At 49.3% G+C, this 26,709-nt stretch overlaps 1 protein-coding gene across 5 annotated transcripts; it reads right to left on the bottom strand.

The window, feature by feature from the left end:
• Positions 1-172: 172 nt before the first annotated feature.
• Positions 173-26,218, bottom strand: EDN3 (endothelin 3). 5 transcript variants are annotated; one of them, XM_023231941.1, is made up of 5 exons: positions 25,781-26,218; positions 24,946-25,234; positions 4,976-5,152; positions 3,741-3,786; positions 173-1,827 (listed from the first exon to the last, which is right to left on the bottom strand). In XM_023231941.1, exons 1-5 carry the CDS (start codon positions 25,830-25,832, stop codon positions 1,699-1,701), a joined length of 693 nt encoding a protein of 230 aa, XP_023087709.1. In that variant the 5' UTR covers positions 25,833-26,218; the 3' UTR covers positions 173-1,698. The 5 variants fall into 5 exon arrangements, with proteins under 5 accessions (XP_023087709.1, XP_023087712.1, XP_023087710.1 ...); XM_023231944.2 differs by having other exon boundaries at positions 173-1,831; positions 25,781-26,030; XM_023231943.2 differs by having other exon boundaries at positions 180-1,827; positions 3,706-3,786; positions 25,781-26,202.
• Between the last annotated feature and the right edge of the window lie 491 nt (positions 26,219-26,709).

Below are 26,709 nucleotides of genomic sequence, written 5' to 3'. Positions count from 1 at the left end.
CCCCAAACCCCACTTCTTCCTTAATATTCAGGCAGCCCCTCATCTAGCTCCATAACTGACTTTAGATGGATTTCACTTCCCAAACCACAACTTCTTCCAGTCCTCTCCAGAGGTCCATGGAAAGTCCACGCGTAACCACGCACATAAAGACAGTGAGGAAAAAACCCACAAATCAGAGCAAACTTTAGATTTTTTATTAGGCTCTTGGCAGTACTTTCTGAGTGTTTGAGCAATGAATGGGTTTCTCTCTGATACCATCTTGCCATGGTGCCAAACAGCACATATGCATTTTGAAAATGTAATTCAAGCTCTAAGGAATATGAGTTTAGATTCAGAATGCAATTTAAAATACCTACCTATCTATTCGTATATACAGTGACTACTTTGAACAGATCCACATAAAAGAGTTGGAGTAGAGAACAGTTTCACAATAAATAATCGCTTCTCTAAACTGTACAAAATTCTACCAGCAAATCAGCCACTTTCATTTCCTCAAGACAGGTCATCACTTTTACACCTGTAACAACTTATGAAATACGCACAGAGAATTTAACATTTGGTCAAGGCCAATGCTGTGTCATACACCATCTTAAATGTCTCCACGCAGGGCCCTGGACACCCAACTCAAATGCCATTTCTTATCTCTCTGCGGCTGGGTGGGGAGATGGGTGGCCTCTCCCCTGCACAGGCGACTTTACATGGCAGGGCCACATTTCCACACTCATGGTAAGCTCAGCTCAGCGGGAAGAGAGCAGCTGAAAGAGATTTTGAACTGTCAGGCGGTACAATTCCCAGTTGTTGCCAATTTATATAGATAAACAGGAATTTACATAATTTACAAAGAATTTGTGTTCATGACTTATTTTGAAGCCATTCCCCAAAGATCCACATTTATTCATGAAAGCAAATATTCAACCTAATAGCCTTGAGCTGGGGCTGTCTTTATAGTCGGCTTCCTGCAAACAAGGCCTGGGAACGCCATTGTGCAGCGTCCTGGTGTCTATACAGAACACAGAGGGTCAGTCACTGAACAGGAACAAGCTCCGTATTGCAGATACTTTCTCCTTTTCTTGTCACAAACATCAAGGATCCTTTTTTCTTCTTCCTTCATTCTTTTGAGATACATTCTTTTGGTGGGTATCAAGCACAGCTGAAAATTTCTCTGACAAAATCCCATAAGCTTCAAATTCATAAACTCCCGTAGAGCTATGATCTGTGTCTAAAGCCGATGCCTTGTGGCCCTCACTGACATACACTATGCAGCCTATTCTAGGCAAGGATATGAAAGTCGCATGCTTCTGCTGCACGGGCATTTTGCATTTATTACAAGACGGACACGTGTTTACATTTGCAAAGAGTTAGCTTGGAGTCCACTTATTCTCCAAGAGAAGTCATGTCAAAAGCCAGTAAGTGGCTTTCCAACTTGCCAAACCTCTCCAAAAACAATTTCCTGCATGAAACCGGAGCTGCGGGCGTCCTGCTCTGGGGCACATCTGGGATCGTTTTACCCATTAGGAAAACTGGGGTCATTTGGATTTGGGCATTCTTGCAGTGGGGGGTATTGTTAAGTGGGGACTCTTTGGGTGGCTGTTCTGCCCCAGGCAAATTCACTCCTTGTGCATAAAGAGGTGGAAATCTGAACTGTGTGTGAGAAATGACAGAAGCCTCCCAAGACCAGGATGCTTCAGGCCTGTCCTCCTAAGGGGCTCCTTCCTGAAAGAGGCAGCGGGGGCAGGTAGATGGACCGAGGGCGAGTCCACTGCCGGGCACGAGCTTTGGATGCTGGAGGTCTAAAGCCTGCTTGCTTTGTCGGTCCTTGACTTCAACCTGTCTTGGGGAAAGGGGGCAAAAGAAAAAAAAGAAAGGTATGTGAGGAAAGCGTAGCTCTGTCGCTCTGTGAAGCTGAAAAAGGGAACGTCTTCCTACTGCCTCTCCAGCCTGTTCCCTGATTGGAACTGTACGTACCCTCTTCCCAGTGCTTCTCAGCAATTTCCGAGCCTATTGCCAGACTGGAAAAGTGTGAAAAGAACAACACCAGCAGACAAGGCTGCTAGGAGCCCTCCTGCAGCCTGGTTCCATCTTTGATTATCACAAGCTAAGGATGGTGGCAGCTTCCACTCTGAGAATGCAAATCTGGGAATTACTAACTTGAATCTTGCAAGAAAGCAAGAACATTGGCTTAATAAGAAACTTTTTCTTCCCAAGTAAAGCTTTTTACTAGAGCTTTACGTGAGTCATAGAGACCTGAAAGAACCACTTTTCCAGGCCCTGCTGGGACACCTGCACCACCAATCGCATCTTTTGAACATGTGACACAGAACAGTAATAATCACCACAACAGCAAAAGGATCTGTGTGCTTCTCCTGTATAGGGCTCCCTTCTGGCTGTTCCCTGAGCACGCTCTGGGGCCTTTGCACGCACTGGTTCCCCTGCCTGAAATTCCTTTCCCTCACTCATCCCTATGGCTTCTCCCAGCCTTCCTTCAGGTCACCTGGTCAGAAAGACGAGGCTGTGTCAACCCAATCTCAAACTGCAACCACCCCACGCTTCCTACCCCTGCCATGTCTTTCTGTTACTCTTTGCAATCTCACTTTATATTGTACATGTTTGCTGTCTGCATCCCCCACTAGTTAAGCTCCATAAAAGAGATCCTATGCCTTGTTCCTGCTGTGTCCCCAACATCGAGAACCGTGCCCAGCCCACAGCAGGTGCCCAACAAATCTTTGCTGAACGAATGCATAAGTGAATGAATAAATGATGCAATGGATGGATGGGTTTAATTACATCCCGCCCTCACTGAGAGGAGCTTTGGTTTGGGGTGAGGAAGAGAAAAAGAGGACAAAGAATGAAGAGGCAAAGTGGGACCATCTGGGTCTGACTCATGCTCTCCCGGGCTCTGTCTCTTCCGCCTCAGCCCTCTTCCACCCGCTCCATTTTTATTACGGATGCTGACAGATCCCTCTCTGGACTAGACTAGAAGCGATCTGCCACCAATTTGGAAAGCCTCCTGTATACTGAGCATGGTTTCATCTTCCCTTGATCAGTCTCTGTAGAAACCCAAGCCACCTCCAGGCTATTATTATGAACATAAATTACCATCCCGTTGCAGATGTGCTGCTGAGTCATTAATAACGACTTCTGATTGATAGAATGACAAATAAGCCCAGTTTGACTACAGGAAACTGTCAGGATCTCTCATACAAAAAAGACAAGTGGGTTAAAAAAATAATAAAATGAACTGGAGAACCAAGGGACCCTGCTGTCAAGCTGCTGTAATTCACCTCAGCCGGGAATCACCTGCTGAAAAGAAGAAATGATTTTTTTTGAGGAGAAAGACCACATGTTGCTAAGGAAGCAGAGGCGAAGCGTGGGCCTAGGCAGGGCCGCCTGCGGGGCCTCTGAGAGTGGTGGTTGGCTAGCTTTGTCCAGGCCAGTGAAACCCAGGGAGGACATCACTGCCCAGAGCTATGAGGGATGCAAGGGCTGGTTCCCAGGACACAGAGCAGGGTGGCCAGGGCCAGGCAAGTGACAGCAGCTGTCCACAGCTTCAGCCTGCTCTGTCCCCAGAAACGGTCCACCAAAGGCAGCACTGCCTGTGGGTGTAGCATCCCATGAGATCTGGGGTTCCCACTGGACCAGACCAGATGCCACCCCCTCAAAACACCCTCCACCCACCCCCAAAGGAATGACACATCACATCTTCACCTCCTTTGACACAGGCCTCTGTTGGCACCTCTCACCTTCCCTTCCTCTTCTTTGCCTGTTTTTTCTGCCATCCTTGAATGACTGTGGGGAGAGAGCTGGTTTTAATGAATCAACTTGCCTTTCCCTGTGGCTGGGTTTTTGGTGTCAAATTATGACTTCCTCTTCCCCACCAATGAGCACATTAGTGCGTTCCCCAAGGACTGCGTCTCAGGCACAGTTTCTGAAGGCTAAGCGCTCCGTGGGTGGATTTCTACCGAAGTACAGAATATGCTCACCACTCAGTTATTCTTCGGATGTTTAAAAGCCCAGAAGGAGGGACAACCATGCAGTTCACACTGGGTTTCGCAGATGGCAGATCGTGGGGTCCTGAGCGCTACCGCCTGCCTTGTTGGGGTGTTGGGAGCTCACCCCTGCCTACGTCTCTTTTGTGTGTATCAGGGCAGCTCACCTACACCTGCTCCAGGAAGGGTTTTGAAAGGGCTGATCTGCCTGACTGGGTTCATGAATCTTGGCCCAAAGTTAAGAAAAAGAGGAGTAAGGAGCATTAACAGGAATACCTGTTAAGTGAATAACAGCTCAAAGCCCCTGGGTCAAACATGGAGTCTGCCTGTTGGTCCCATTCAACATGATCTACAAGATTCCCTAAAGCAGCCAGGACAGACCACAGGGTCTCAAACTTGGGGGCCTCCAGGGGCTACAAAGTAAGATAAATTAGTAACACAGGTAAATGGATATTGCACGTCCTACTCAAACGTGAGATGCCCCCACGCAGTTCCAGCTGAGAGTGGCCAAAGAGGAGGGAGTCTCTGAGACCAGATGGTCCTACATGCTGGGTTTTTGGTTTTGGTTTTGTTTTTGTTTTCCCCAACAAGCCTTTTGCACTCTTATGGGCTATTTTCGAGAAGGCTAAAAACATGCATTTGGCAGGGGTTAATTCTTCAATCTTTTAAGTGTTGGCAACTTATTCAGATTTTCACAAAGTGCTGTACAGGCCAGAAAAACATGTCTGGAAACCAGATGCAGCCATGGCCACTGTGAAGCCTCTTTCCAAAAGGCAGCAAGCGGGTGGGCACGCTGCATCTCCTGCCCTCCTGATGCTGAGGACCTGGGTCTTTTCTGGGCTCGGCACCTCCTTTCTCTGGCCCACAAGATGACAGTGAGTCAGGATATGACTGAACCATCCTACACCCTCCTTTGAGAAGCCCCTGGCCTGGCCCTGCCAAGGGTTGATGCCTATCTGCAAATGAGTGAAACTGGAGGAGGGTCATACCTGCTGACGTCCAAAGTTTGGGTGCAAAAGTGCAGGCAGGCCTTGTCATATCTCCCCACACAAGCGCAGCGCGAGTGTGGTCGACGTGAGAGCTGCAGGTTCCCTGGAAGCAGCCCCGCAGACCTCTTGCCCCGGAAGCTTCCTCTGTAGTTGGACAGTCCATAGGGCACGGTCTGTCTGCAAAGCACAGGGTAATGTTAGGTAAGCACACGCAGGCCTCTCTGCTCAGGGGCCCCCAAGGGTGTGGAGCGATAACTGCTGCCTGGCTGAAAAGGTCTCAGAAACTGGTGTTCACACCCTCCCTGCTACAGCTCTGGGTCTTAGGAAGGTTCTGGAGTGAACTGTGCACTCCCTGCCCTCCGCAACCCCCAGGAAGAGAGTTGGGGCTGAGGGCATGGAAGGACATGGAGGGTCTGGGTAGCTGGGCAGCAGCCAGCCCTCTGAGAGCCCAGCAGGCGTCTGGGCATGTGTGCTTGCACTCGTGAGGCCCTTAGCCTCACCCAAGGCACCGGCTGCAGGTGTGGCCTGAACGCCCCAGGGCTCGGTGCTCCGTGAACATGGGTGGGCTTTCATTCTCTTCAAGACCAAACTATGGCTGGCCTAGCTCCTCCAGGCCGGGTTCTGCTCCTCGGCTCTGGAAGTACCATCTGGGCCTCCACCTCACTTTATGGAAAGCCGAGAAATAATTAAAAACAGCCAGGCGCGGTGGCTCAAGCCTGCAATCCCAGCACTTTGGGAGGCCGAGACGGGCGGATCACAAGGTCAGGAGATCGAGACCATCCTGGCTAACATGGTGAAACCCCGTCTCTATTAAAAAAATACAAAAAACTAGCCGGGCGAGGTGGCGGGTGCCTGTAGTCCCAGCTACTCGGGAGGCTGAGGCAGGAGAATGGCCTAGACCCGGGAGGCGGAGCTTGCAGTGAGCTGAGATCCGGCCCCTGCACTCCAGCCTGGGCGACAGAGGGAGACTCCGTCTCAAAAACAAACAAACAAACAAACAAAAAACAAAAACAAAAAAACAACCATAGCACCCTTTCCAGAGGCTTTTCTTCCTATGCCAAGGGCATGTGGGGCAACCTATGTGCTGGTCCGGGTCTTTGCCCTGATCAGACCACCTGCCTACCCCGCAGCCTGAGGCCAGAACTGGGCCTTGAACTGAGTTTCTTCCGTGTGCACAGCAGGCCTTGCAGTTTGTGCTAATGAGAAGACGACAAATGCAATTACAGTCATTAGAGGTGCATCCTGGCCTCTGAAAGTTGCTTCCTCATCAGAAGGAACACTCCATGCCCTCAGAGAGGTGAGCGAGGGCCCAGCCGTGCAGCTGAGGGTGGAGCCAGCCTCAGAAGAGCCACATTATGAAGAGGGCTTGAAACTGTTTACCAATTTCATTTATGGTTGGTGTTGGCAGGCGGAGTGTAATGGCGTGGTTCAGAGCAAAACCCATGAAACCTGGTTCTAATGAGTGTGCACATCCAAATCATCACTCCCCAGAGAAGAAGTGGGCGCCTGCCAGGCAGTTCAGTGGGAAGAAGTTAAAAGCAGATTCTTAACTTACTAGCATGATTTGAGGGACAAATTACTAATAGCTAGAAGAAACATTGGCCAAATCCACTTTTCCAATAAATCTTGGTTTTCTCAGTAGTCCCCAAAAATTAACCACCTTGGTTTCCATGAACCCCACTTCGTAGTACCAACTATCCACTTCAAAGCGAGTCCTGACATCCCCTCTGCATTTTCTTTTTTCTTTTCTTTTTTTTTTTTTTTTTTTTTTTGAGACGGAGTCTTGCTCTTGTCGCCCAGACTGGAGTGCAGTGGCACAGATCTTGGCTCACTGCAACCTCCGCCTCCCTGATTCAAGCAATTCTCCTGCCTTAGCCTCCTGAGTAGCTGGGACTACAGACACGTGCCACCATGCCCAGCTAATTATTATTGTTATTATTTGTATTTTTAATAGAGATGGGGTCCCACCGTGTTAGCCAGGATGGTCTGCATCTCCTGGCCTTGTGATCTGCCCACCTCAGCCTCCCAAAGTGCTGGATTACAGGTGTTAGCCACCGCACCCAGCCCCACTCTGCATTTTCAAAATAAAATCAAATTGAATTTCTTTTCATTTGAATCACACACCATAAAGCCTTTTTGAGGCGGTGAGGGCAAACTGGGCAAGGGCACCTTACAGTGACCTAATGCTTAGAGGGAATTCCCTGCCCCCGTCTCCTTGCTGGGTTGAACACAAGAGCCTAAAACTGACCCGCCCTGGTTTTCAACTCTTGTTCTCCCCCTAACTCCTTCCCACCCAAGTTCCTCGAGAAACAGAGGTGCTGGGTTCCCTCCAGGCAGAGACAGGCTCCACTGATGAGCCGTCTGTGCTCAGGAAACGGAGACAGAGGGCAGAATCCAGCCCTCTACTGAGCCCGTTTTTTCTCAGGAATGGGAAATGGGGGTAAAGGGTGCAGCAAGACAATGTAGATATTGTTTTGAGGCAGGGTTTGGCTAAAGGTGTATTTTTCCAGTAATAGGGCCACATTGAATCTCTAAGTGTTGACATTAAATCCAGCCCCCCATTTCTTAATGAAAATTCCACACAAGGAATAACAAGGCTCCCATTTCTCCATCAACAGTGAGACCTGCAATTTTGAAATCGCTGTCAGCTGATTATGCATTTACACATGTAGAGCCACTCAACTTGAGCAAAAACACTCTAAAGTGTTTTAAGTAAGGAAACAAGGCAACGTGGTATTTGTTAATAAAGACAGGCTTAGCACTTCCCCAGCCGCCAAGCGCAGCCAAGTGCTGGTATGCAAATGAAACCTGGCAGTTTCAGAGAATGTTTAGAGAGGCAGGGCTCCCTCCCCTCCCCACAGCCTTGAGGCACACAAACCCCTCCACCAAGGCCTGGGCCTTCCAGGTGTGCCCTGCTGGCTGACCTGTGCCGAGGTGAGGGACGCTGATGGCCCAGCAGGGCCTGCCCCTGACATTGTAGAGTCTGGAACAAGAGTTCACAATGGAGGCCCACCTCTCACAGGGCTAATCATTTAAAGGTTTCAATCGATCTGATAAGCCCTTAAACGAAAAAGTGTTATCTCCTGTATCTGGACAAATGTGGCTTCCAAACACCTTACAGGTCCAGCCTTTAATTTAGAATCCTGGGCTCCTGGCCAATCCGTATTGGAATGTGGTGGAGACCTAGCACCTTCTCTGCCATCCTGCTCCATCCCACACCAGCGCTGGCTTCAAGCACTCCCCGTGGATGCCCCAGGCTGCTTCCCTGGAAGCAGCTGTCACCCTGCAGGCCTGCGGATATGTCCCCGGAGCCCTGCTCATCCCCAAGTGTCTGCAGGCCCTGGAAGTGGTCTTGGGGGATGCGTGAGTAGGGAATTCCAGCCCCTGAATACCTGGAACATGGTCTTGAAGAGGGTGCATTTGGCTTTCAGTCCCAGACTCTCGCAGTGGGGTGGGGGGCATGACCAGAGCGGTGTCAGAGGCAGTCCTCCAACCCACAGGGCCCAGAGTTGCGGTGTTTCTTACCCAAGTCTAAAGGCAGATTACTGGATCCTCAAAAGAGAGGGCAGGTCTTTTACTTCTTTTTTACCCACCATGGGCCTCACACAAGGCCAGGCGGACAGATTATTGATTAAGAACTGATAGTTCATGATGAGATCATTCTAGTCTGGCAAGACTGGATTCTTTTCACCCTAAAGAGTTCAATAACCACAAAAATCACTGAAAGAATCTCCAACATTTTTAAGCATCCACTATATGCGTAGTATCAATGTAAGTGTCATAGGGACACAGAAAGGCGTACCCCTGTGTGTCCATGCCTTCACGAGTTATATGCTGTTGGACTATGAAAACAGGTAAAGGAAAAAAGGCCAGTAGGTACAGGTATGTGCAAGGTACACACAGAGACACACGACCTGGTAACACTGTTCTTATGTTACATGATGATCACTTCACCCTCTCAACAACTTCCTGGTCGACAAAAGGGTGGTTGGACAAAGCAAAGGAGACACTGCATGGAAAATACTTAGCAAAGTGCTGTAAGCGAACAGTAGCTACTATTGTTATTTATCTGGTCTGGGAGGTCAAGTGAGTTGTATCAGAAAAGTTCCATCTACTAAGCCTGGCATTTGAGATGTTTGACTTAGCAATAAAAAAGGGTAATAAGGAACCCAAGGCCAGCTCATTCGACACCACCTTCTTACCGAGGTCTGACGCCCGATTACCAGCTCATGAGCGCTTCTATTTCAGTTGTGATAACGTACTCGTATCTCATGAGCCTTTATATTTCATTTTTGTACGGCTTCGTCACTGGCTGTTTACTGAATAGTGAACAGGAAAGACCTAACAGTGGACCATGAACGTGAAATGAAATTGGCCGAGAACCTTGGACCAGCATGCCCTGCCCAGTGGTTGGGGCCTACTGCTCTGTAATACAATGGAGTTTTCACAATACAATCCTTTGTACAAGTAGGCAGCTCTTCCATCTGTTCATGTCTCAGTTATAACACAGAGCTCCATGCAAAAGAAAAGCAGGTGAGAAGATTAATCCAAATACCCTTAGAAAAAACAAAATACCCTCCAGCACACCTACATATGCAATCTCTGGTGTTGTGTGTGTTCATCTAATAAATTATCACTCAACTTAAGTATTCAGAACATTCGTTATTTGATTGGTGACATTGGAGTCTTATTTATCAAATGTTTCTTATTTGTCACATTTTTCCGAACATCATGTCTAAATGTTATTAAATATTAAATTCCCAAATCTCCCATATCCATTCTTCATCTGCAACACCACACTGAAAATGCTTGATTTCTCTCTACAAGAAGTTTCTAAATAAGGAAAGCTGACTTTTGTTTTAAAGATTCTGTTTTTAAGTTCCACGTTGCCTTTTCATAAATGAATTAACACTCTCCATCTTTCTGATCAGGAACCTGGCCTGCATATCTGAAACTTTGAAAGAAGAGACACAGGTATTCCCACTGACCAGATTCTAAATTCTTAGGAAAGCTTATCAAACTGTCATTCCCTATTGAAAACTCAGTTTTTATTTCACCCACCACAACTGAATAGCATTCAACAAATATTTGCCAACTGCTTTTCAACATGCAGGTGCTGGACTAGACTCCGGGTGAAACTTATGAAAAGACAGACAAGGGGCGGGGCCCTGCACGCATACACTTTTAATCCAGTACTGAGGTTAGCAAATTGGCATTTTTGTCAGCTCTTTACAGTCAACAGTGTTTTGTTTTTGGTTTTGTTTTGAGACAGAGTTTCACTCTGTCGCCAGGCTGGAGTGCACTGGCGCAATCTTGGCTCACTGCAACCTCCGCCTCCTGGGTTTAAGCAATTCTCATGCCTCAGCCTCCCAAGCAGTTGGGACTACAGGCACATACCATCACACCCAGCTAATTTTTTTGTATTTTTAGTAGAGACAGGGTTTCACCATGTTGGCCAGGATGGTCTCAGTCTCTTGATCTCGTGATCCGTCCCCCTCAGCCTCCCAAAGTACTGGGATTACAGGCGTGAACCATAGTGTTTTTTGTTAAATCTGGAAATTTCACACAAACATCCCAATTTCCAGCTTTTCTTGAAGAATTGGAAGTTGTGCTAATGCCAACCTCATATTCCAGCATGGCAGCCAGGTAATGATGTCAGAGACTGGGCGTAAGCCCTTCATTCTGCCCCAGTCCCCACCATTTTCAGTAGATTTATACCTAGCCCCATTCACTCATCTTTTTTACGTGTCTGGCCCTCAGGAGCATCTGAGTTTACAACTCCTAGTCTAGTGGTTTATTCCATAAAGCGAAGGCAGACAGGTCAGATGACACATGAACAAAATTAGTACCTGGTACTATTTTCCTCTTTACAAATAGAGGTGTTGTTTCATTTAAATAGAGGTGTTGTTTTCATTTAAAAAGCTCGGCTGGTGACTTGAGTGTCTCCCCAACAAACAGAACATGTTCATGTCACACTTAGGATACATGTCAAGTTGATGATTTACTTCCTTGGTTCACATTTTTACTTCTGAACTGGGAAAGCAGAGGCAATATTGCCTTTTGGCCCAGGGGACATATTGTACAGAAAGTGTGGCTCTGTGACTTGTCCTGTGGCCAGGAGGAGGAGAAACAACTGTTTCCCACTGGCAGACAGTCAGGAGGCAGCCCCCAGCTGCCAGACACCAGCAGTCATTGGATACCACCTCCTGCCATTCCCTGGAGAAACAACTTCTAGACCCTTGCATGCTTTCTAACTACAGCTCGATTTCAGATTTTATTACATTCCCTAGAAGGCATCCCTCATCAACTCTCCCAAGCTTAGAAATGTCTGCCTGGGCAGGGAGAAAAGTGTCAATCACCTTTATTTACCATCCGTAATCTGAACCAGTTAGAACGTGGCTCTGATGAGTAAGACAGGGTGAAATAGGAAGATTAATCCAAATACCCTCAGAAAAAAACAAAATGCCCTCCAGCACACCTACATATGCAATTTCTGGTGTGGAAGTGGCTGACCATTCAAAGGCCCATGGAAGGGACCCTCTGCTTCAGCGAACATCCAGCAGACACTGCTATGCACAAACACATGGAGACAAAGGGGAGGGATAGGACCAGGAACAGGGGCATCTGCACTCCAAGGACTGAGAAGCAGGGAATTCTCTGCAGCAGGAGGCCAGCATTGGTTATTTTTGTCTCCTAGGATCCAGTCTGCCATCTTTTCTTTGGAGAATTATCCCCCTCCCATTGTGTGAGGTCCCTGGGGGGCAATCAGTCGATGGGCCTTACCTACCTCTGCCTGAGGACTGGTCAGGAGACCTAAACTGGACCAATCTGACTCCCTCTCTCTCGAGACTCCTGAGAGGGGAAACTCGAGATCAGAAAATACTCTGGAGCTATGATTTGCCAAGCGGCCCCGCCCCCCACTTGTCCACTTGGTACACCCCTAGACCCCCAATCCTGTCCTAGCACCCCTCCTTTCAGAGCCTAGGGTTTCTTCTCGCCTCCAGTCTGTGAGCTTTTCGGCGTCCTTCCAATAAACTCCTCTTGTGCTTTGCCAGCTAGACTACGTTTCTGTTGCTTGTGACCAGTGAACTCTGGCTGACCCTGGACCTCACTTTCATGAGATGGCAACCACGGCCTCTTGGGTGTAAGAGGAAGGCTTGTAGTCTCCCCAGCTGTTGAGGACAAGCAAAAATTTTCTTCACTGCAACAACACACAAAAAATCATGTTCAGAATCAGGACAAACCCAGCACAGTAAGCTGACGGGAGTCCTTTCCCGCAGGTGTGCGCACTGTGGAATGTCTGCCCTCCACAGGTGGAAGCAGGCTAGGCCCCTCCTTTCCCCTAGGTGTGCCCACTGCCCACTGTCTGCCCTTCAGCAGGTGGAGGCAGGCATGCGATCCCTTCCTTCCCAGGAGGCTCGGAGCCCACCCCCGGACACTCATTTGAACACTTCAGAAGTTTTGTCCTCTACTGAACTTATTCCTTGCCCACTCATCAAATGCTTATGAAAGTCCGCTGTGGGCCAGGTCTTATGCCAGGCAGCCCATGGGGTGCTCTTCCAACCTCCAGGAAAGAAAATAGGCCAGGAAACATAGCTCCTCAGTGACCTCATTATACAAGCAGAGAACACACACAGGCGCTTTCTGGTTCTAAAGAATATTATACAAAGCTTATGCTTCCTAAACATCAGAACAGTGAACCGGCAATTCATAGCTTTACTTCTGCTGCAGAAAATTCTCACGGTTTAAAGTTGGGAGGACCCAAGGCAGACCGTTCATCCTACCACCCCACAAGATGGGAAGTCTATCTCCTGCAGCCCTCAGAAAGAGCCCATGATTCTAGAATATTTGGAAATATCAAAAGCAGTGAGCAATGTGCTGTGGGTTAATTGTCGCCTTTTAAAAAAATACACTCTCTCTCCCTCTTTTCCCCCTCAAAAAATCTTTGGAATTATCCAGGACTTGGCTGTTTGAGAATTTTAACAGTATCACATACATTTTCAAAAAGAATACTGAGCACTGACCCCTACCAATCAGACCTAAGAATGAGGGTCAGTTCCTTTGTTTCATTTAAGAGATGGCGTCTGGCCCAGGCACAACCCACTGGCTCAGCAACAGCAAGACCTTGTCCAGCCGGAGCCACTGGTTGTGTCTGCCCCATTCACCTCTCCATCCAGGGCAGCTGACACCACGTCTGGCTCAAAATCAGGTCCCAATATCTCAAAAATGAATATCTGTTAAATGAATGAATGACTAAGATCCAAATCAGCCATCACTTCACGGCCCTACCCAATGTCCCAAACATACGACGTTCTTGGCTGACTCAATGGATCTCTACTTATTTTGTCCTTAATCAGCCAGTCTTTGAGGGGTTTTCCTAGAAAACCTTCTAGATTACTTGTGGCCTCTAGATTACTTGAAGTGGAAGAATTATGTCTTGGCAATAACTCCTGCAGGCCACATCAGCACCTTGGTGAACAAACTAAGCTGCACAGATGGGTAAGGTGGCAGAGGCAAAACAGAGGCTTTCCTAGGCTGGCAGACCCAGGCTTCTAGTCCCAAGGATGACTCATTCACAGGAAAGGTGGGCACCTTTCCTCTGGACCTGAGAAACAAAAGGGTTGGCTGGGTCTCTCCAGGGTCCCTCTGGCTCCAAACTCCACTCAGATATTTCCAAAGGCCCTCACCATCCCTTGAATACCCTTAAACAGCACAATCACTGGAGAAGGCCTTAGACGTTTGTCCTAGCACTAACACCAAACTCAAAGTGTGGTGCTCCACCCCACCCCAGATAAGTGGTTCCCAGGATCTCATCAACTGTATTTAGAAAGCTTTAGCCCAAACTGTTGACACTCTTCCATGGCCTATTACCATAAGGCTGAGATTAAAAAGAATCTCAGAGTCATAGAATTTATCATCCCGTCAGCTCATTGGACCATAGACCTATTCCTCCCCTAACACAGGCACCCGCACACTTACGGATATTTGGAGGAAGCACCAGGGGGTCAAAGGAAAAGAGAACAACAGAAAAATAACTCTTGTGGTGTGGGATTTTCAAGACTTATGGTTAAAAAAAAAATTAGAGAAACAAACTCCTCCAAAACGTGGGGAATTAAGCTGCCTATGGAATCCTACAGGTTTCCCTCCATCTGGTACAACCCAAATGCATCAAATGAGTTAGGCTAGAGTTTCTCTCCCCAGCCCCCAGTGACCCTGCTGAATTCCAGGCCGAATGTAGGCATGAGAAATCCATGGCTGCCTAGCCCAGCCTCATTATAACTTTATGCAAAGCTGCAGACAGACAGGGCTCAAAATAGTTCCCAGCAGTGGAAAGAGAAGAGGGAAAACAGGGAGCAAGTATTTTCGTAAGGATGGGGGTATGTGCAGAGGGATTAAAAAAATGCCAACACCATCATACATGCCTTTGAATAAAGAAAGCAAGAGAAGACACCCTTGCTAATTTTCAGGAGATACCAGGTTAAGGATGGAAAAAATCTTCATGAGCAAGACTTACGCTCACCATCACGATGACTGTAAAGATACACTCATCTTCCACCCAACCTAATGGTCTGTGTCCTTGAGTAATGTCCTTTTGGTAGCTCTGTCAGAGGTGTTCAAACCACAGCAACTCCATCTTGAATAGGGGCTGGGTAAAATGAGGCTGAGACCTACTGGGCTGCATTGCCAGAAGGTGAGGCATTCTTAGTCACTGGATGAGACAGGAGGTCCCCACAAGACATTGGTCACAAAGACTCCCACTAATAACACAGGAGGTGGAAAAAAAAAAAAAAAGATGGCCAAAATCCACCAAAACCAAGATGGCAACCGAAGTGACCTCCTGTTGTCCTCACTGCCCATTATACGCTAATTATAATGCATTAGCTGCTAAAAGTCACTCCCACCAGTGCCATGACAGTTTACAAATGCCATGGCAACATCAGGAAGTTACCCTATAAGGCCTAAAAGGGGGAATCCTCAGTTCCAGAAATTCATGAATAACCCACCCCTTGTTTAACATATGATCGAAAAATAACTGTAAGTATACTCAATCAACGAGCCCACACCACTGCTCTATGCAGCAGCCATTCTTTTGTTTCTTTACTTCTCTAATAAATTTGCTTTCGCTTTACTCTATGGACTTGCCTTGAATTCTTTCTTGCTTGAGGTGCAAGAACCCTCTCTTGGGGTCTAGATCGGGACCCCTTTCCAGTAATAGCTCCAAGAGATTTATCACTTACCTCAAACTACTGAGTCTGTATTAGAGACACAGGCTTTATCCTCAAACAAGATGTGAGGACTGAGATTAAGGTGAGGCAGGTGAGTAAGTGCAGCAAGCTCAGGGCTGGATCCTGCCTTTATTAAAAATAATATTCGGCCAATTATGAATTTTTTGCACTCATTTTGGTTTTCTGAAAACAGTACATGACATTTTACTTGTTTTTTCCTACCGAGTTTTTGGTGCCTCCTGAAAGTTTGTACGTGAGGGAGTGCCTCACTCGCCCCAGTCTATTCCCAGCCCTGCAAGAGACCCATGGAAATCAGATTTCCAAAAATCCAGAAAAGTTACATGGACCTCTGCTGTCTCATGCAGCTGCTTCTGACTCTCGGCAGGGCTATTTTTTTTTTTTTTTTTTTGAGACACAGTCTCGCTCTGTCGCCCAGGCTGGAGTGCAGTGGCGCGATCTGGGCTCACTGCAAGCTCCGCCTCCCAGGTTCATGCCATTCTCCTGCCTCAGCCTCCCGAGTAGCTGGGACTATAGGCGCCCACCACCATGCCCGGCTAATTTTTTGTATTTTTTTTTTTTTAGTAGAGACGGAGTTTCACTGTGTTAGCCAGGATGGTCTCGGCAGAGCTATTTTACACTCCGCAAGCCATGGGGCGAAACCGTCCACCAGCGGCCAGTCATGTCATTGGCCATGTGTGTCAGCACCTTTCTCATCAATGCATATGAAATTAAGCTGTTTCTGGTTTTTAAATTACTGAGCTGGGGAACAGGCCTCCCTGACGGTTCTGTTCCTGAGTTACTGCTTATTAAGAGCTCTCCCCACATCTGCCCTGAGAAGGCCATAAAAGAAGAGGAGGCCAGTGCTTCCAAGCCTGTGAATGTCCCCAAGTTCCCCCGAAGCTCTTGGCCCTCCTAAGACTCTGAGGTGGGGCAGATGAGAAACAGAGCCAATGCCTCATCCTTCTGTCTATTCTTGGGAGGACTGGTGGGTGAACCAGGATTCAGAAGCACCCAAAACTACGCAGACAAACAATTCATTCACGTGTGGCCATCTGTAGTCAGCCATGCTCTGCCATTTATTTTGCCAGTGCAATTAATTTCTATTCCAAAGTGCACAAAAGTCTGTGTGTATATGTGTGTGCATTTACAATTTTGAGGAACTCTGTTTCAACTGAAACACCAGAACGAAGGAGACCAGGTCACTTTCTCATGCAAAACCAAGACCATCCACTTCCTATACACTGGAACGTGGGGCGGTGCCGTAGACAAGGTCACCCTTTACAGCTCCCCCTCTGAGGTTTGGAACTGGAATTATAAAGCAGCAGCATTGTTTGCCTCCCAGCTTCCTTTGTTTTAAATTCTTGCGGGAACAAACATAACCAGACACATCAGAGCCTTTCATCTGCCTTCAGATTTAAGGCCAAGTTCCTCACTGTAATGGCCCTTTCATCTTGCAGAAATCCAAATTCTCCCTTGGGGTCACACAGGGTCACAACCTCTTTGTACCAAGTTTTCTTGCTACAAATCAAACTGCCTTCCAGCCTCAAGTCCCTGTCTCCCAAGTGGAGATTAGTTGCATTCCACCAAGTCTGTTTTTGTTCCTGGACCACTCACCCCTCCTGCTGACTGGGGCAGAAAACGGGCTTTCTGCCTGTGTATCCCCAACAGAAAAGTCCTCGTAGGACTGACCTTTCCAACAAACTGCAAAATGTAGCCCTAAGTCCCTCCAATTTTAAAGAAGTATCTTGCCGTCCAGTGTTCTAAGAAATATGCCACTCCAACTCAAAACTGGCACCCAAAGTGTGCTAATTTCTAAGGAAGAGATAGAAATGGTTATGTGAGGGGAAAAAACTCCTGAAACCATGATCAGTCAGAACCTCAAGCTCAGGGTCCCTTTTAGTCTGGCCAACACCCTCTTCTTTCACATGCCCGTCTCAAAAGCACATCATGAAATGATGTTTTCTAAACCAATGTCTGTGGGATTTCCTCCATTGCTTCCTGGTGACTCCTGGTTGGTGACACTCACTTCAGTCCTGGGCAATGTTGGGTGAGGTCGGAAGTGAGGCTACTGGAGCCCCATGGGGTCCTCAGCTGCAAATTACAAGGCATTATATCTACTCTACTGGACGTACCAAGGACATGAGAGCCGCAGATGCCTCACAGAGCTCTCAGCATAGGTGTTTAACAAAGAGGTACTAAACAGATCATTCCTATTCTCCTGAACTGACACCCTGATCACCCCAATCACCACCCCTACCTCCTATTTCACAGACACAGCCCCCGACTGGTGGCCGCAAAGAGCACCATGCCCCATTCCTGAAAACTTCCAGTGATTTACCAAGGGGAGAGGGAAGCAATAGAAAGCAGAAAGGAGGGGCTGGAAGGGCGGGACTGAATCTCAGCCCAGCCCAGCAACCTTTGACCACAGACTCTTTATCAGGCTCCTTATCAGCAACAGCAGACAGCCAGGCACACCTTTTCCCAGGGTCTGTAAGCCTTCTGCTAATTGAGGCTAACAGACCGTCCTGCAGGTGACAGGGTGGACAGGCTTGCTCCGGGGCACTCCAGGAGCTAAGATCACAGTCAGACGGTCCAAGGAGGTGGACCCCAGCAGCACTTGAGAAAGGACTTTCTACTCACCAGCCAGCATCCTCCAGTCACAGGATGGGATATGGCAGAAGGACTGGTTCTGGCCCAGGAAGGGCTTCTGCAGGGCTGTAGGTTGTGTTGTTATCATTGTGGCCACCGTCTTCAAGACGTTGAGTGTTTACTAGATTATAGGCACTGTGCTAACCAAGCTCTGTGTACTTTCTTGTGTCATCCTGAAAACATCTTTCCTCATAGAGTGCTATCTAGTCCCCCACTCTCTAGATGGGGACACTGAGGATCTCAGAGGTGACATCTCCTAAGTGGCAGGTCCAGATTCCAGCCCAGGCATTTGAGCCCACAGTTGGAGCTCTTAACCCATGCAAAGGGATCTGTTCCTCCTCCACAGGACAATTCGGATGAGTGGGCCCCACCCCCATTTCTTTCTAAACCCCAGGAGTCCCTAAACCATAGTGTGAAACTGGATCTGCAAAGAAGAGATGGATTTGAGCAGCCCCACCTCCTATGTCTGCCCTGCTCCCGTAACCACACCAAGAAACAAGAAGACAGAACGAGGCACAGAGCAGCAGCCAAGAAAAGAAAAATCCTGCACCAGGAACGGAGCTCATGGCCTGGGGGTCCCTTGATCTCTCCCCCAGACTCAGCCCCCTCTGTCCCAGCTTCTCTGACATCAGGACAAACCTTCTGGTTTGCTTGGAGTGCACACTCAACCAGCCCCTCTTACCTGCAGAGAACCCACTAAGGGCTCTGGTAAGCTAAAGAGTCACGTGCTTCTATGCAAGCCAAAGCTACATTTCCAGAATAAAATTTAGGACTTGTGATGGAACAAGAATTTGGGCTTTGCCCATGTCTTGACATATGTCAATAAAAATAATCTTGCAAAAGGGCAAATATATGATTACATAGAATTATACATATGAATCATCACTATCAAAAAGAACAACACTCTAGCCCTAACAATGTAACAAGACCAGATCTGTACAAAAAAAAAAAAAAAAAAGAAAAATTACAAAATTAGCCAGGCATGGTGACATGCACCTGTGGTTCCAGCTACTCAGGAGGCTAAGGTGGGAGATTCGATTGAGCCCAGGAGTTCAAGGATGCAGTGAGCTATGATTGCATCACTGCACTCCAGCCTGGGCGACAGAATGAGACACTGTCTCAAAAAGAACAAAACCACCCTGAATCAGTCACGGATGGGGAACCATGTCTTTTATTCATTCTTGGGTCCCAGAGCCCCATTCCCAGGTGAGGCACTCAGGGAAAACATATTGAATGAAGGAAAGCAGGAGTCACCTAAGAAGGCACATTAGTCACCTAAGAAGCCCATGTTGGGAACGTGCACACACGGGGAGGCTTACAGTGCAGGCTTCAGGGCCAAACTTCTGCGCTGGCAGCCCAGGTCCCTACTCACAAGCTCTGCAACCTTGGGCAACTGACTCTGCCTCCTGGGCTCAGCTTCTTCCTGTAAACTACAGGGACAAAAGCATCCAAATAATGGGGCTATCATGCCGATCCCGTTAGATGACATGAGGTCACAGTCATGGTTGGCCATCCTCACCATCCATGCATGGCATCAGAATTAGCAGCAGACTATTCATGACTCCTTTCCAAAACCATGATGGCAGAAAGACTGGCCCTCTGCCTCAAATGGCCACATGTCCAACAATGATACTGCCAGGTGTGGCTCACAGGTCAGGGTGACTTTTTACTTGTTTGAGGTGGAGTCTTGCTCTGTCACCCAGGCTGGAGTGCAGTGGTGTGATCTCTGCTCACTGCAACCTCCACCTGCCGGGTTCAAGCGATTCTCCTGCTTCAGCCTCCCCAGTAGCTGGGATTACAGGCACACACCACCCATGCCCAGCTATTTTTCACATTTTTAGTACAGACGTGGTTTCACCATGTTGGCCAGGCTCGTCTCAAACTCCTGGCTTCAAGTGATCTGCCCACCTCAGTTTCCCAAAGTGTTGGGTTTACAGTTGTGAGCCACCACACTTGGCCCACACTTGGCCCAGTCACTTGGTGACTTTTATCAGGATCCCAAAATCACCTTCTGGTGCTCAGCTGGCTCCTCTTGTTCGGGAAGTTGGGCTTCCAGATCCAACCGTTCTATTGGGATGTTCTAAAATTTGGAATATCTCTTCTTGAGACCATGCCAAGATGCCTTTCTTGAAGAATATAGAAGGCAAAGTCAGAATCTGTGATGCTGCCACTTTGTGGTAGAATACATTAAAATACAAGTTTAAATGTTTTGTTTTTGTTTTGTTAATTATTATTATTATTATTTTAACTCTTTATGCCTTTAGGGGAGAAAAGAACTCAAAACAAATGGCATTCCTGCTGGATTAAGTTAAGTGTGGCTTGCTCCAGGGCAGCCTGGGAAGCCGGCCTGGGCATTTTGATAGGAGCTGATCAGACTGTTGGGATTAGGAGAGACCCGGCAGCTCACTGTCCTGGAGTGGCTGATGTCTGCACCTTCCAGAGGGTCACAGAGAGGCAACGGCACCTCCTGGTTCGAGGCCACACAGATAGTCATGGCTAGGACTCAGGGGCAGCACTCCAGGGTTCTGGAGTCTTCTCCACAAGTGGAGATTGTAAATCCCAAATTTTCCACCATGGTCATGATTCCCAACATCCTGCCCTGTTCTTTTCGTAACTACATTCCTATTTGCTAGCCCATGTGTGTCAGATTTTGATGTAGAAATTCCGGTCACCATCCAGCATCGCAATGCTGGATGTCCTTAGAGGGATGAACGGGTGTAGGATCCCTCAGCCCATGGGTCGGGAAGGAACACAGTGGGGCTCTTTGCTGGATGCTTCACAGCTCAGTCAGCCATTGGATAAACAGGTTTTCAGTCTTCAGCCAGGCTCTGAGGGGCTGGTCCACCGTGAAATGTAGTTCGAGCTGATATCCCCATTATGGGTCACTTTAGGTGTCAACTTTGCTAGGCTACTGTGCCCAGTTGTTTAGCCAAACAGCAGCCTAGATGTTGCCCTGAAGGTATTTCTGACATGTGATTAACATTTAAATCAGTAGACTTTGGGCAAAGCAGCTGACCCTCCAAAATGTATGGGCCTCATCCAATCTGCTGAGGGCCTTCACAGAAAACACAGGTTCCCAAACAGAAAAGAATTCTGCTTCCAGACCTCCTTGACATCAATTTCCTTGGGAATTTTCAGCCTGCTGGCCAGCAGATTTCTGGCCTGCATAGCCCCTACAATCGTATAAGCCAAATTCACAAAATCTCTCTTTCTCTCTCTCCATATATATATTTCTGGAGGGACATTGCCGATAACTTCTGTCTTATCCTCCATAAAAATCCATGGCCCCCAAGAGCAACCAAATATTTCCTTTGGCAACTACACTTCTGATATATGCATAATCTGCACACACACCCCCTGTTGGTTCTGTCTCTCTGGAGAACTCTGTCTCCTACGGGCCCCAGCTACCTGTTTCTTCAGTCTGCTCATAGAGAACAGCCGCAGTGTACAAGGACATCAGCACATGGACCTCTTGTTCACCACCTGTCCCCTTACTATCTTATTCTTGGCAAATTTTCCATGACAATAGGATGGGATATGTTTTTCTCTGATTTGGGACCTTGTTTTCGTTGGCAGTGCTGGGATGGCTTGGGGACTGTTGGGGACAGCCAAGGAAAGGCTAATGGAAATCATGCTAGCCCACTGATGAGCTGTGATCCCAGCAGCCCTGACGGGACAAGTATACATCTGGTTCCTCTCTGGGGCCATGGACTTTTGGGAAGACGTCACAGAAGTTACGGGCAACATCCCCAAGGAAAATTCTCTTGCCCATGCCTGTCTACAGGGATGTGCAGGCCCCTGAAGAGCAGCCAGGCACCTGGAGAAAGAGGCCTCCTGTGTGGGAGAAGGCACTGGAGATTTAGGGGCTCAGCAACAGCAAAGATGAGCCAGAGTTCCCAGGTTGCAGGACTTAGCCATAAATCAACCAGCATTTCCTGAGCATCTGTGTCATGCTGGGTGCTGACAGAAAGGGCCAACCAATCTCGGGTCTGCAAGGACTAAGGAGGGGAAGAAAGCAGGAGGGCCAAAGGGACAGCTGAGGAATCTCAGACCTTCTTTCCAAAAGAGACTTAAGAGACCAACTAGTCTCTTGAACCTGAACTAGACAGTTAACTTTCCTCGAGGAGGTGCAAAGCAGGTCTCGGTAGTAACTCCCAACATGACTCCTGCAGCATCTCAAATCCTCAAAGGGAGCAAAAATGACCGTACTCAAGAAATTTCTGTCCAAGATCAACTAGGAGTGTTGATCCTGTCTTCACACAGCTGGATGGGCAGTGGGAGAACTCTGAAGGGTGAAAAGCACCCAAAGTTCAAGACCCCCGACTGAGGCACAAGAATCAAGGCTCCTTCTAGTGCCCAGAGCAGCCGCTGCTGGGACAGGCAGAAATCACACCTAGTGGAGAAGTTCAGAGAGCGAGGCCAGTCCATGAATGAAGAGGACATGACAGCAGGAGAGGGGAACACGCGAGAGGTGGGGTTGCGATCTAATGGGGAGACAGAACCACTAGAAAAGACTGTGTCACCCACTACCATGGCCTCTTTTGCTCAATTCAGTGATTTTTTTAGATTCCTCCCTGTCACTCATGTTCCCTGTCACTATAGCCCATTATCTCAAATTGCAGTCTTGTCTGAGATATTTCAAAGATGACAAACAGACCTATCTACACATCTACAGAGTTTCAGGAAGGAAGGGAAGGAGAGAAGGAAAGGAAAGAAAAGAGGGAAAGAAGGGAGGGGGAGAGGGAGGGAGGGCAGGAGGAAGTTTGGAGGGTAAGAAAGAAAGGAGGGAGGCGGGAAGGGAGGGAAGGAGGCCATTCGGGAAATTCTGCTTCACAAAAATTATTTCACCTGTCTCATTTCAAAACGCTCAAGTCTGGCTATTGTCATTTTTGTTTCCCAAGTAGCTCAGGGGACGCTCAAACACCAGATTTAATCCTTCTTTCTTCGTGTTTAAATTGAACCAGGGTCGGGAAGGAGGGGAAGAGGTAAATCACACTTGAGGGGGAAAGTTATCAAGTTGGCTGTCCTGGAAAAAGTCAGAGATCCACAGCTTCATTTCAGGACAAACTCAAAATCATGAGACAGGACTTCAAACAGATGGCAGGGTGCATGAGACAGAATTTTAAACAGATCACAGGGTGCTGGTTGAGACTCTCGGACATGTTTCAAGTCATCGCTTCCTCCCCAGCCAGTGCTCCGGGGCTTGGTAAACAGCAACGAATGAGATGGTCTCTAAATCCTCTCCCGCCTGCCCACCACCCCAGGTTCCTACCTGTCATTCCATTAGCTTTCTTCTTCCTCCTTCTAGATTCACAGCTGGGGATTCTGGCCAAGACAAGAGCTCAGTTCCTGGTGACTGCCCAGTGCCCTCCATTCTATGAAGTGAATTTGATCACAGCACAATGACACGGGATAAGAATCAGAAAGGGCTGTGCCAAGGTGCAGGGGCCATAAGGAAAGGTGACTCCCATTGCTGTCTGAGGATAAGAGGCAATCAATGATGGCCCAGCACTCACGGTTTCTATCTTCTCCACAAAGGGAAAGAAACAGGGAGGCACCTCCCATCCTCTAGGTGGACACAGCCCAGCCAGCAAATCAGGGTATCATGACCAGCTACGGAATCTGTGGGACCCAGGAGAAAATGCAAATGTGCAGCTTTTGGTTCAGAAAGTATTAAGGATTTCAAGACAGTGACAGCAGGACTTTAAGCCAAGCCAGAATCTGTCTGAGTGCGGGACCCTGTGCAAGTGTCCTGCTGGCTCAACGTGAAGCCACCCTGCCTGCCCTTCGAGCATGATGGCGTGATGTTCCAGACCTATCCGGGATGCGCTGAGAGGTCTTGTCCCCTGGTCTGAAAGACATTTCACCCCTCAGGTTTACTACCCTCCTCTGCACTTCATTTTTGAGGTGCCGATGACACAAGTAGGTAAGTGAGCCCCATCAAAGCTGCTACCGAGGGCTCAGAGATTATGGGGCTTAGGGGTAAAGGTAAAAGTGAGGAACTCAAATCAAGATGGCCCCGGGACACGGTGGCAAAGTTGCCTTTCCAGACTTCCAGGGGTTTGCATTCACAACCGTCTCTGAGTTCCCGCTAAAAATCCCTAATAGGGTACAAGCAGGAGTCCCAAGAGATCCCATGAACACCCAGGGAACAGAACTTAGAGGCATCTGATCCAAGTCCCAGATCTTAGAGATGGGGAAGCCAATGCCAGAGGGTTGGTGACCTAAGCAAGGTCAAGCCCTCTGTAGAGCTTGCAAGATGATGTGTCAGAGGGAGGGGTTCCCTGAACACTGGGAGTCATCAAAGCCTCCCCCTGTCAGAGCCACACTCTCTCCACATGGCCCCAGGAGAAGGCTGACTTCCCCACAGGACAAATCCCAAGACAAATTCAGGATGGTGCTGTCTAGGCCCTAGGGTAAGAGAGTTCTAAGGACTGCGGGAGAGAAGGGAAGGCCCTCTGTGGCCGTGGCAGTGGGTGACTGGAGCCAGACTGTGGAAGGCCCATGGATGAGTTGATGTGAATTGGCCCTGCCTTGGCATCCAGCAGGGCCCGTAGGGAGGAAGGGAGCTCGTCCCGGGGGAATTCCACCCGGAGTGGACTGCACAGGTTCTGTCAGGCTCAGCTAAACCCACGCTTAGACTCCCTGGAGACCAGGATGCTTTCAAGGAATTTTAAACCCCTTGGATCCTGGTGGAGTCCACAGTGTGTTTGAGCCCCCTTAGCACCTGGGGAATGAGATAAACTTTCGAGGCTTTCTCTCTATCTGAAAAAAGAGACTCAGGGAGACTTCTCAGGTATCTAATTCCCAGGTCAGTTCACTTCACTCAGAGGCAGCCCCCCCCCAGCCCCCCGCACAGGATCAAACTCAGGATTGAGTTTCTCTTGGGCCAGGCCCTCGGGGGGATGTGGCTCACACCCCTGACCTGCAGAAGAGACCTGGGCTGGCAGGAGGCCACAGCAAGAGCTAAAGGCTGTGCCAGGGCAGGCTCTGGGCTGACTGAGCGGGGCTGGGGTGGAGTGAGGTCCTCCTGGAAATGCGCAGACGTGGGCCTGGTCCGGGAGCCATGTTCCTTACCACGAAAGGCTGACTTACTCGGGAGTGTTGATCCAAATGATGTCCAGGTGGCAATAGTAGACACACTCCTTGTCCTTGTAGGTGAAGCACGTGCAGCGCCTGGATCGGTGGTGCTCAGGGGCCCCCTCGGCCACCTGCTCCTGCCCAGCACTTCCAGGGCTTGGACCCTGCAGTGCTGTCGGGGCCACAGTCCCCTCACCAGGGCCAGCCACAGTCTCTTCACAGTCACCCTCAGATCTGGCTGCAGTGGGGACCTGGGACACTCCGCGCCTGCCAGCATCCCCAGACTGGGAGCAAGGCACCAATCCTGCAGGAGGCAGATTAAGGGGCTCCTGAGCTGAGTGTGCAGACCCCTCAACACCAGCCACCCCCAAACACCTGATGAGGGGGGTGGAGCAAGCAAAATGTCTGCAAAGTTTCCAAAGCTCTGCGCAGTTTCTGAAAAGTTTCTAAGCTATCTGCACACTCTGTGAAAAGCTTGCAAACTATTTGTACCCGTTGAAAACTTGCATGCATTTTGCAAACTTTCTGAAAACTTTGCAAGCGTTTGACACAGCCTCTGAATAGTTTGCAAACTTTCTGAAAAGTCCCCAATTACATGAAAAATTGACCAAGTCGGCCCAGGCAGCAGGTCTCCAGCCAGTGCGTGGGTTGCAGCGCCCAGAGCCCGTGGGGGTAGTCGTTGCGCGCCTCTTCTGCTCCCCAGCCCGCCCCCCAGGCGTCTCCAGGAGTGCAGAGCCCAGGCAAGAGTTTGCTCCCCGCAACGCACATCTTCTGCGCGCCTCGGGTCCCCCGCCCGGGGTCCTTTTGTGTGCGCTCGCGCCAGGAAAGGCGCGCCGCCCCGTGCGCTTACCTGCGGCGGAGGTCACTGTGAGCCCGAAAAGGAGCCACAGCCCCGGCTCCATGAACCCAGATCAGGCGCCGGAGCACAGGACCAGGAGGACGGCCGCTTGTGGCCGCGAAAGGGCACTGGGGCCGGGTACAGCTGGCCTCGCCCTCCAGCTGTGGGGGTTCGAGGCCGGCCGATCGCTCTCAGCGTCTCCAGCTCCAGCCAGGAGTTGGCTGCGGCGGTCATAAACTTTCAGAGTGCGCTGCCCATCCCTTTGCGGAGCTGGCCGGCTGTGGCTCGGGCTTTTCTGGTTTCTGCACCACCCCCGTCGCCTCCCCGCCCCCCAGAGGGGCTGGAGCTGCCTCGCGGGGCCTTTGAACCCAGGCGCACTGGGGGTCGCCTCCCAGGCGCTGGGGGGAGCTGGCCAGGAGCGCAGCGGCCCGAGGCGCACCCAGGACAGCGAGGGGCGGGGGCGGCGTGGCGTGGCGCGGCTGGGTGGGGTGGGGTAGGGTGGGGTGGGGGCCGGGACAGCTGCCAGCTGCTGGAAGGCCACGAGAGCGCGCGCACACACGCACACGCGCACTCACAGGCACACCCCCGCCTGCCAGTTCGCTGCTCCGGAGTAGCAACTCCCCCTCCGCATCCAAGAGCACGAACAGATGAGAAAAGGCTGTGCTCAAGGGGTGTTATCTTTTCTATCAGGGCCTGAGGGAAAGACACATTTCTCAGTGTTCCCCGAGTGACACCTTCTCCTTGAAAAGCCTGCTTGCCAAGGAGCTCAGTGTACTTTACACTCTTGACTCACGCCTCAGGCTGGCTCCCTACCTCTCCCAGGAGTTCAGAGCCTGCGGGTGGGGCAGTGGCCTGGGGGCAAAGTCAACAAAGATCCTGGGTTAGCGGTCCTGTGGTGTCCAGGGATCCGCACAGATGGCGTGGCTTCAGGGGAGAGTCGG

This window comes from Piliocolobus tephrosceles, chromosome 20 (assembly GCF_002776525.5).
Source record: "Piliocolobus tephrosceles isolate RC106 chromosome 20, ASM277652v3, whole genome shotgun sequence".
NCBI classification, from domain to species: Eukaryota; Metazoa; Chordata; class Mammalia; order Primates; family Cercopithecidae; genus Piliocolobus; species Piliocolobus tephrosceles.
The sequence above is the reverse complement of the archived record's forward strand: the minus strand, read 5'-3'. Positions and strand labels throughout refer to the sequence as shown.

What these genes read in the sequence shown, in the direction of transcription:
- EDN3 (XM_023231941.1), bottom strand. Translation starts at nt 25,832, where the DNA reads ATGGAGCCGGGGCTGTGGCTCCTTTTCGGGCTCACAGTGACCTCCGCC. An exon ending in ATTTGGATCAACACTCCCGA is followed by an intron (nt 5,153 to 24,945) that starts GTAAGTCAGCCT and finishes TGTGCTTTGCAG; the next exon opens with ACAGACCGTGCCCTATGGAC. An exon ending in GCAAAGAAGAGGAAGGGAAG is followed by an intron (nt 1,828 to 3,740) that starts GTGAGAGGTGCC and finishes TCCCCAAGACAG; the next exon opens with GTTGAAGTCAAGGACCGACA.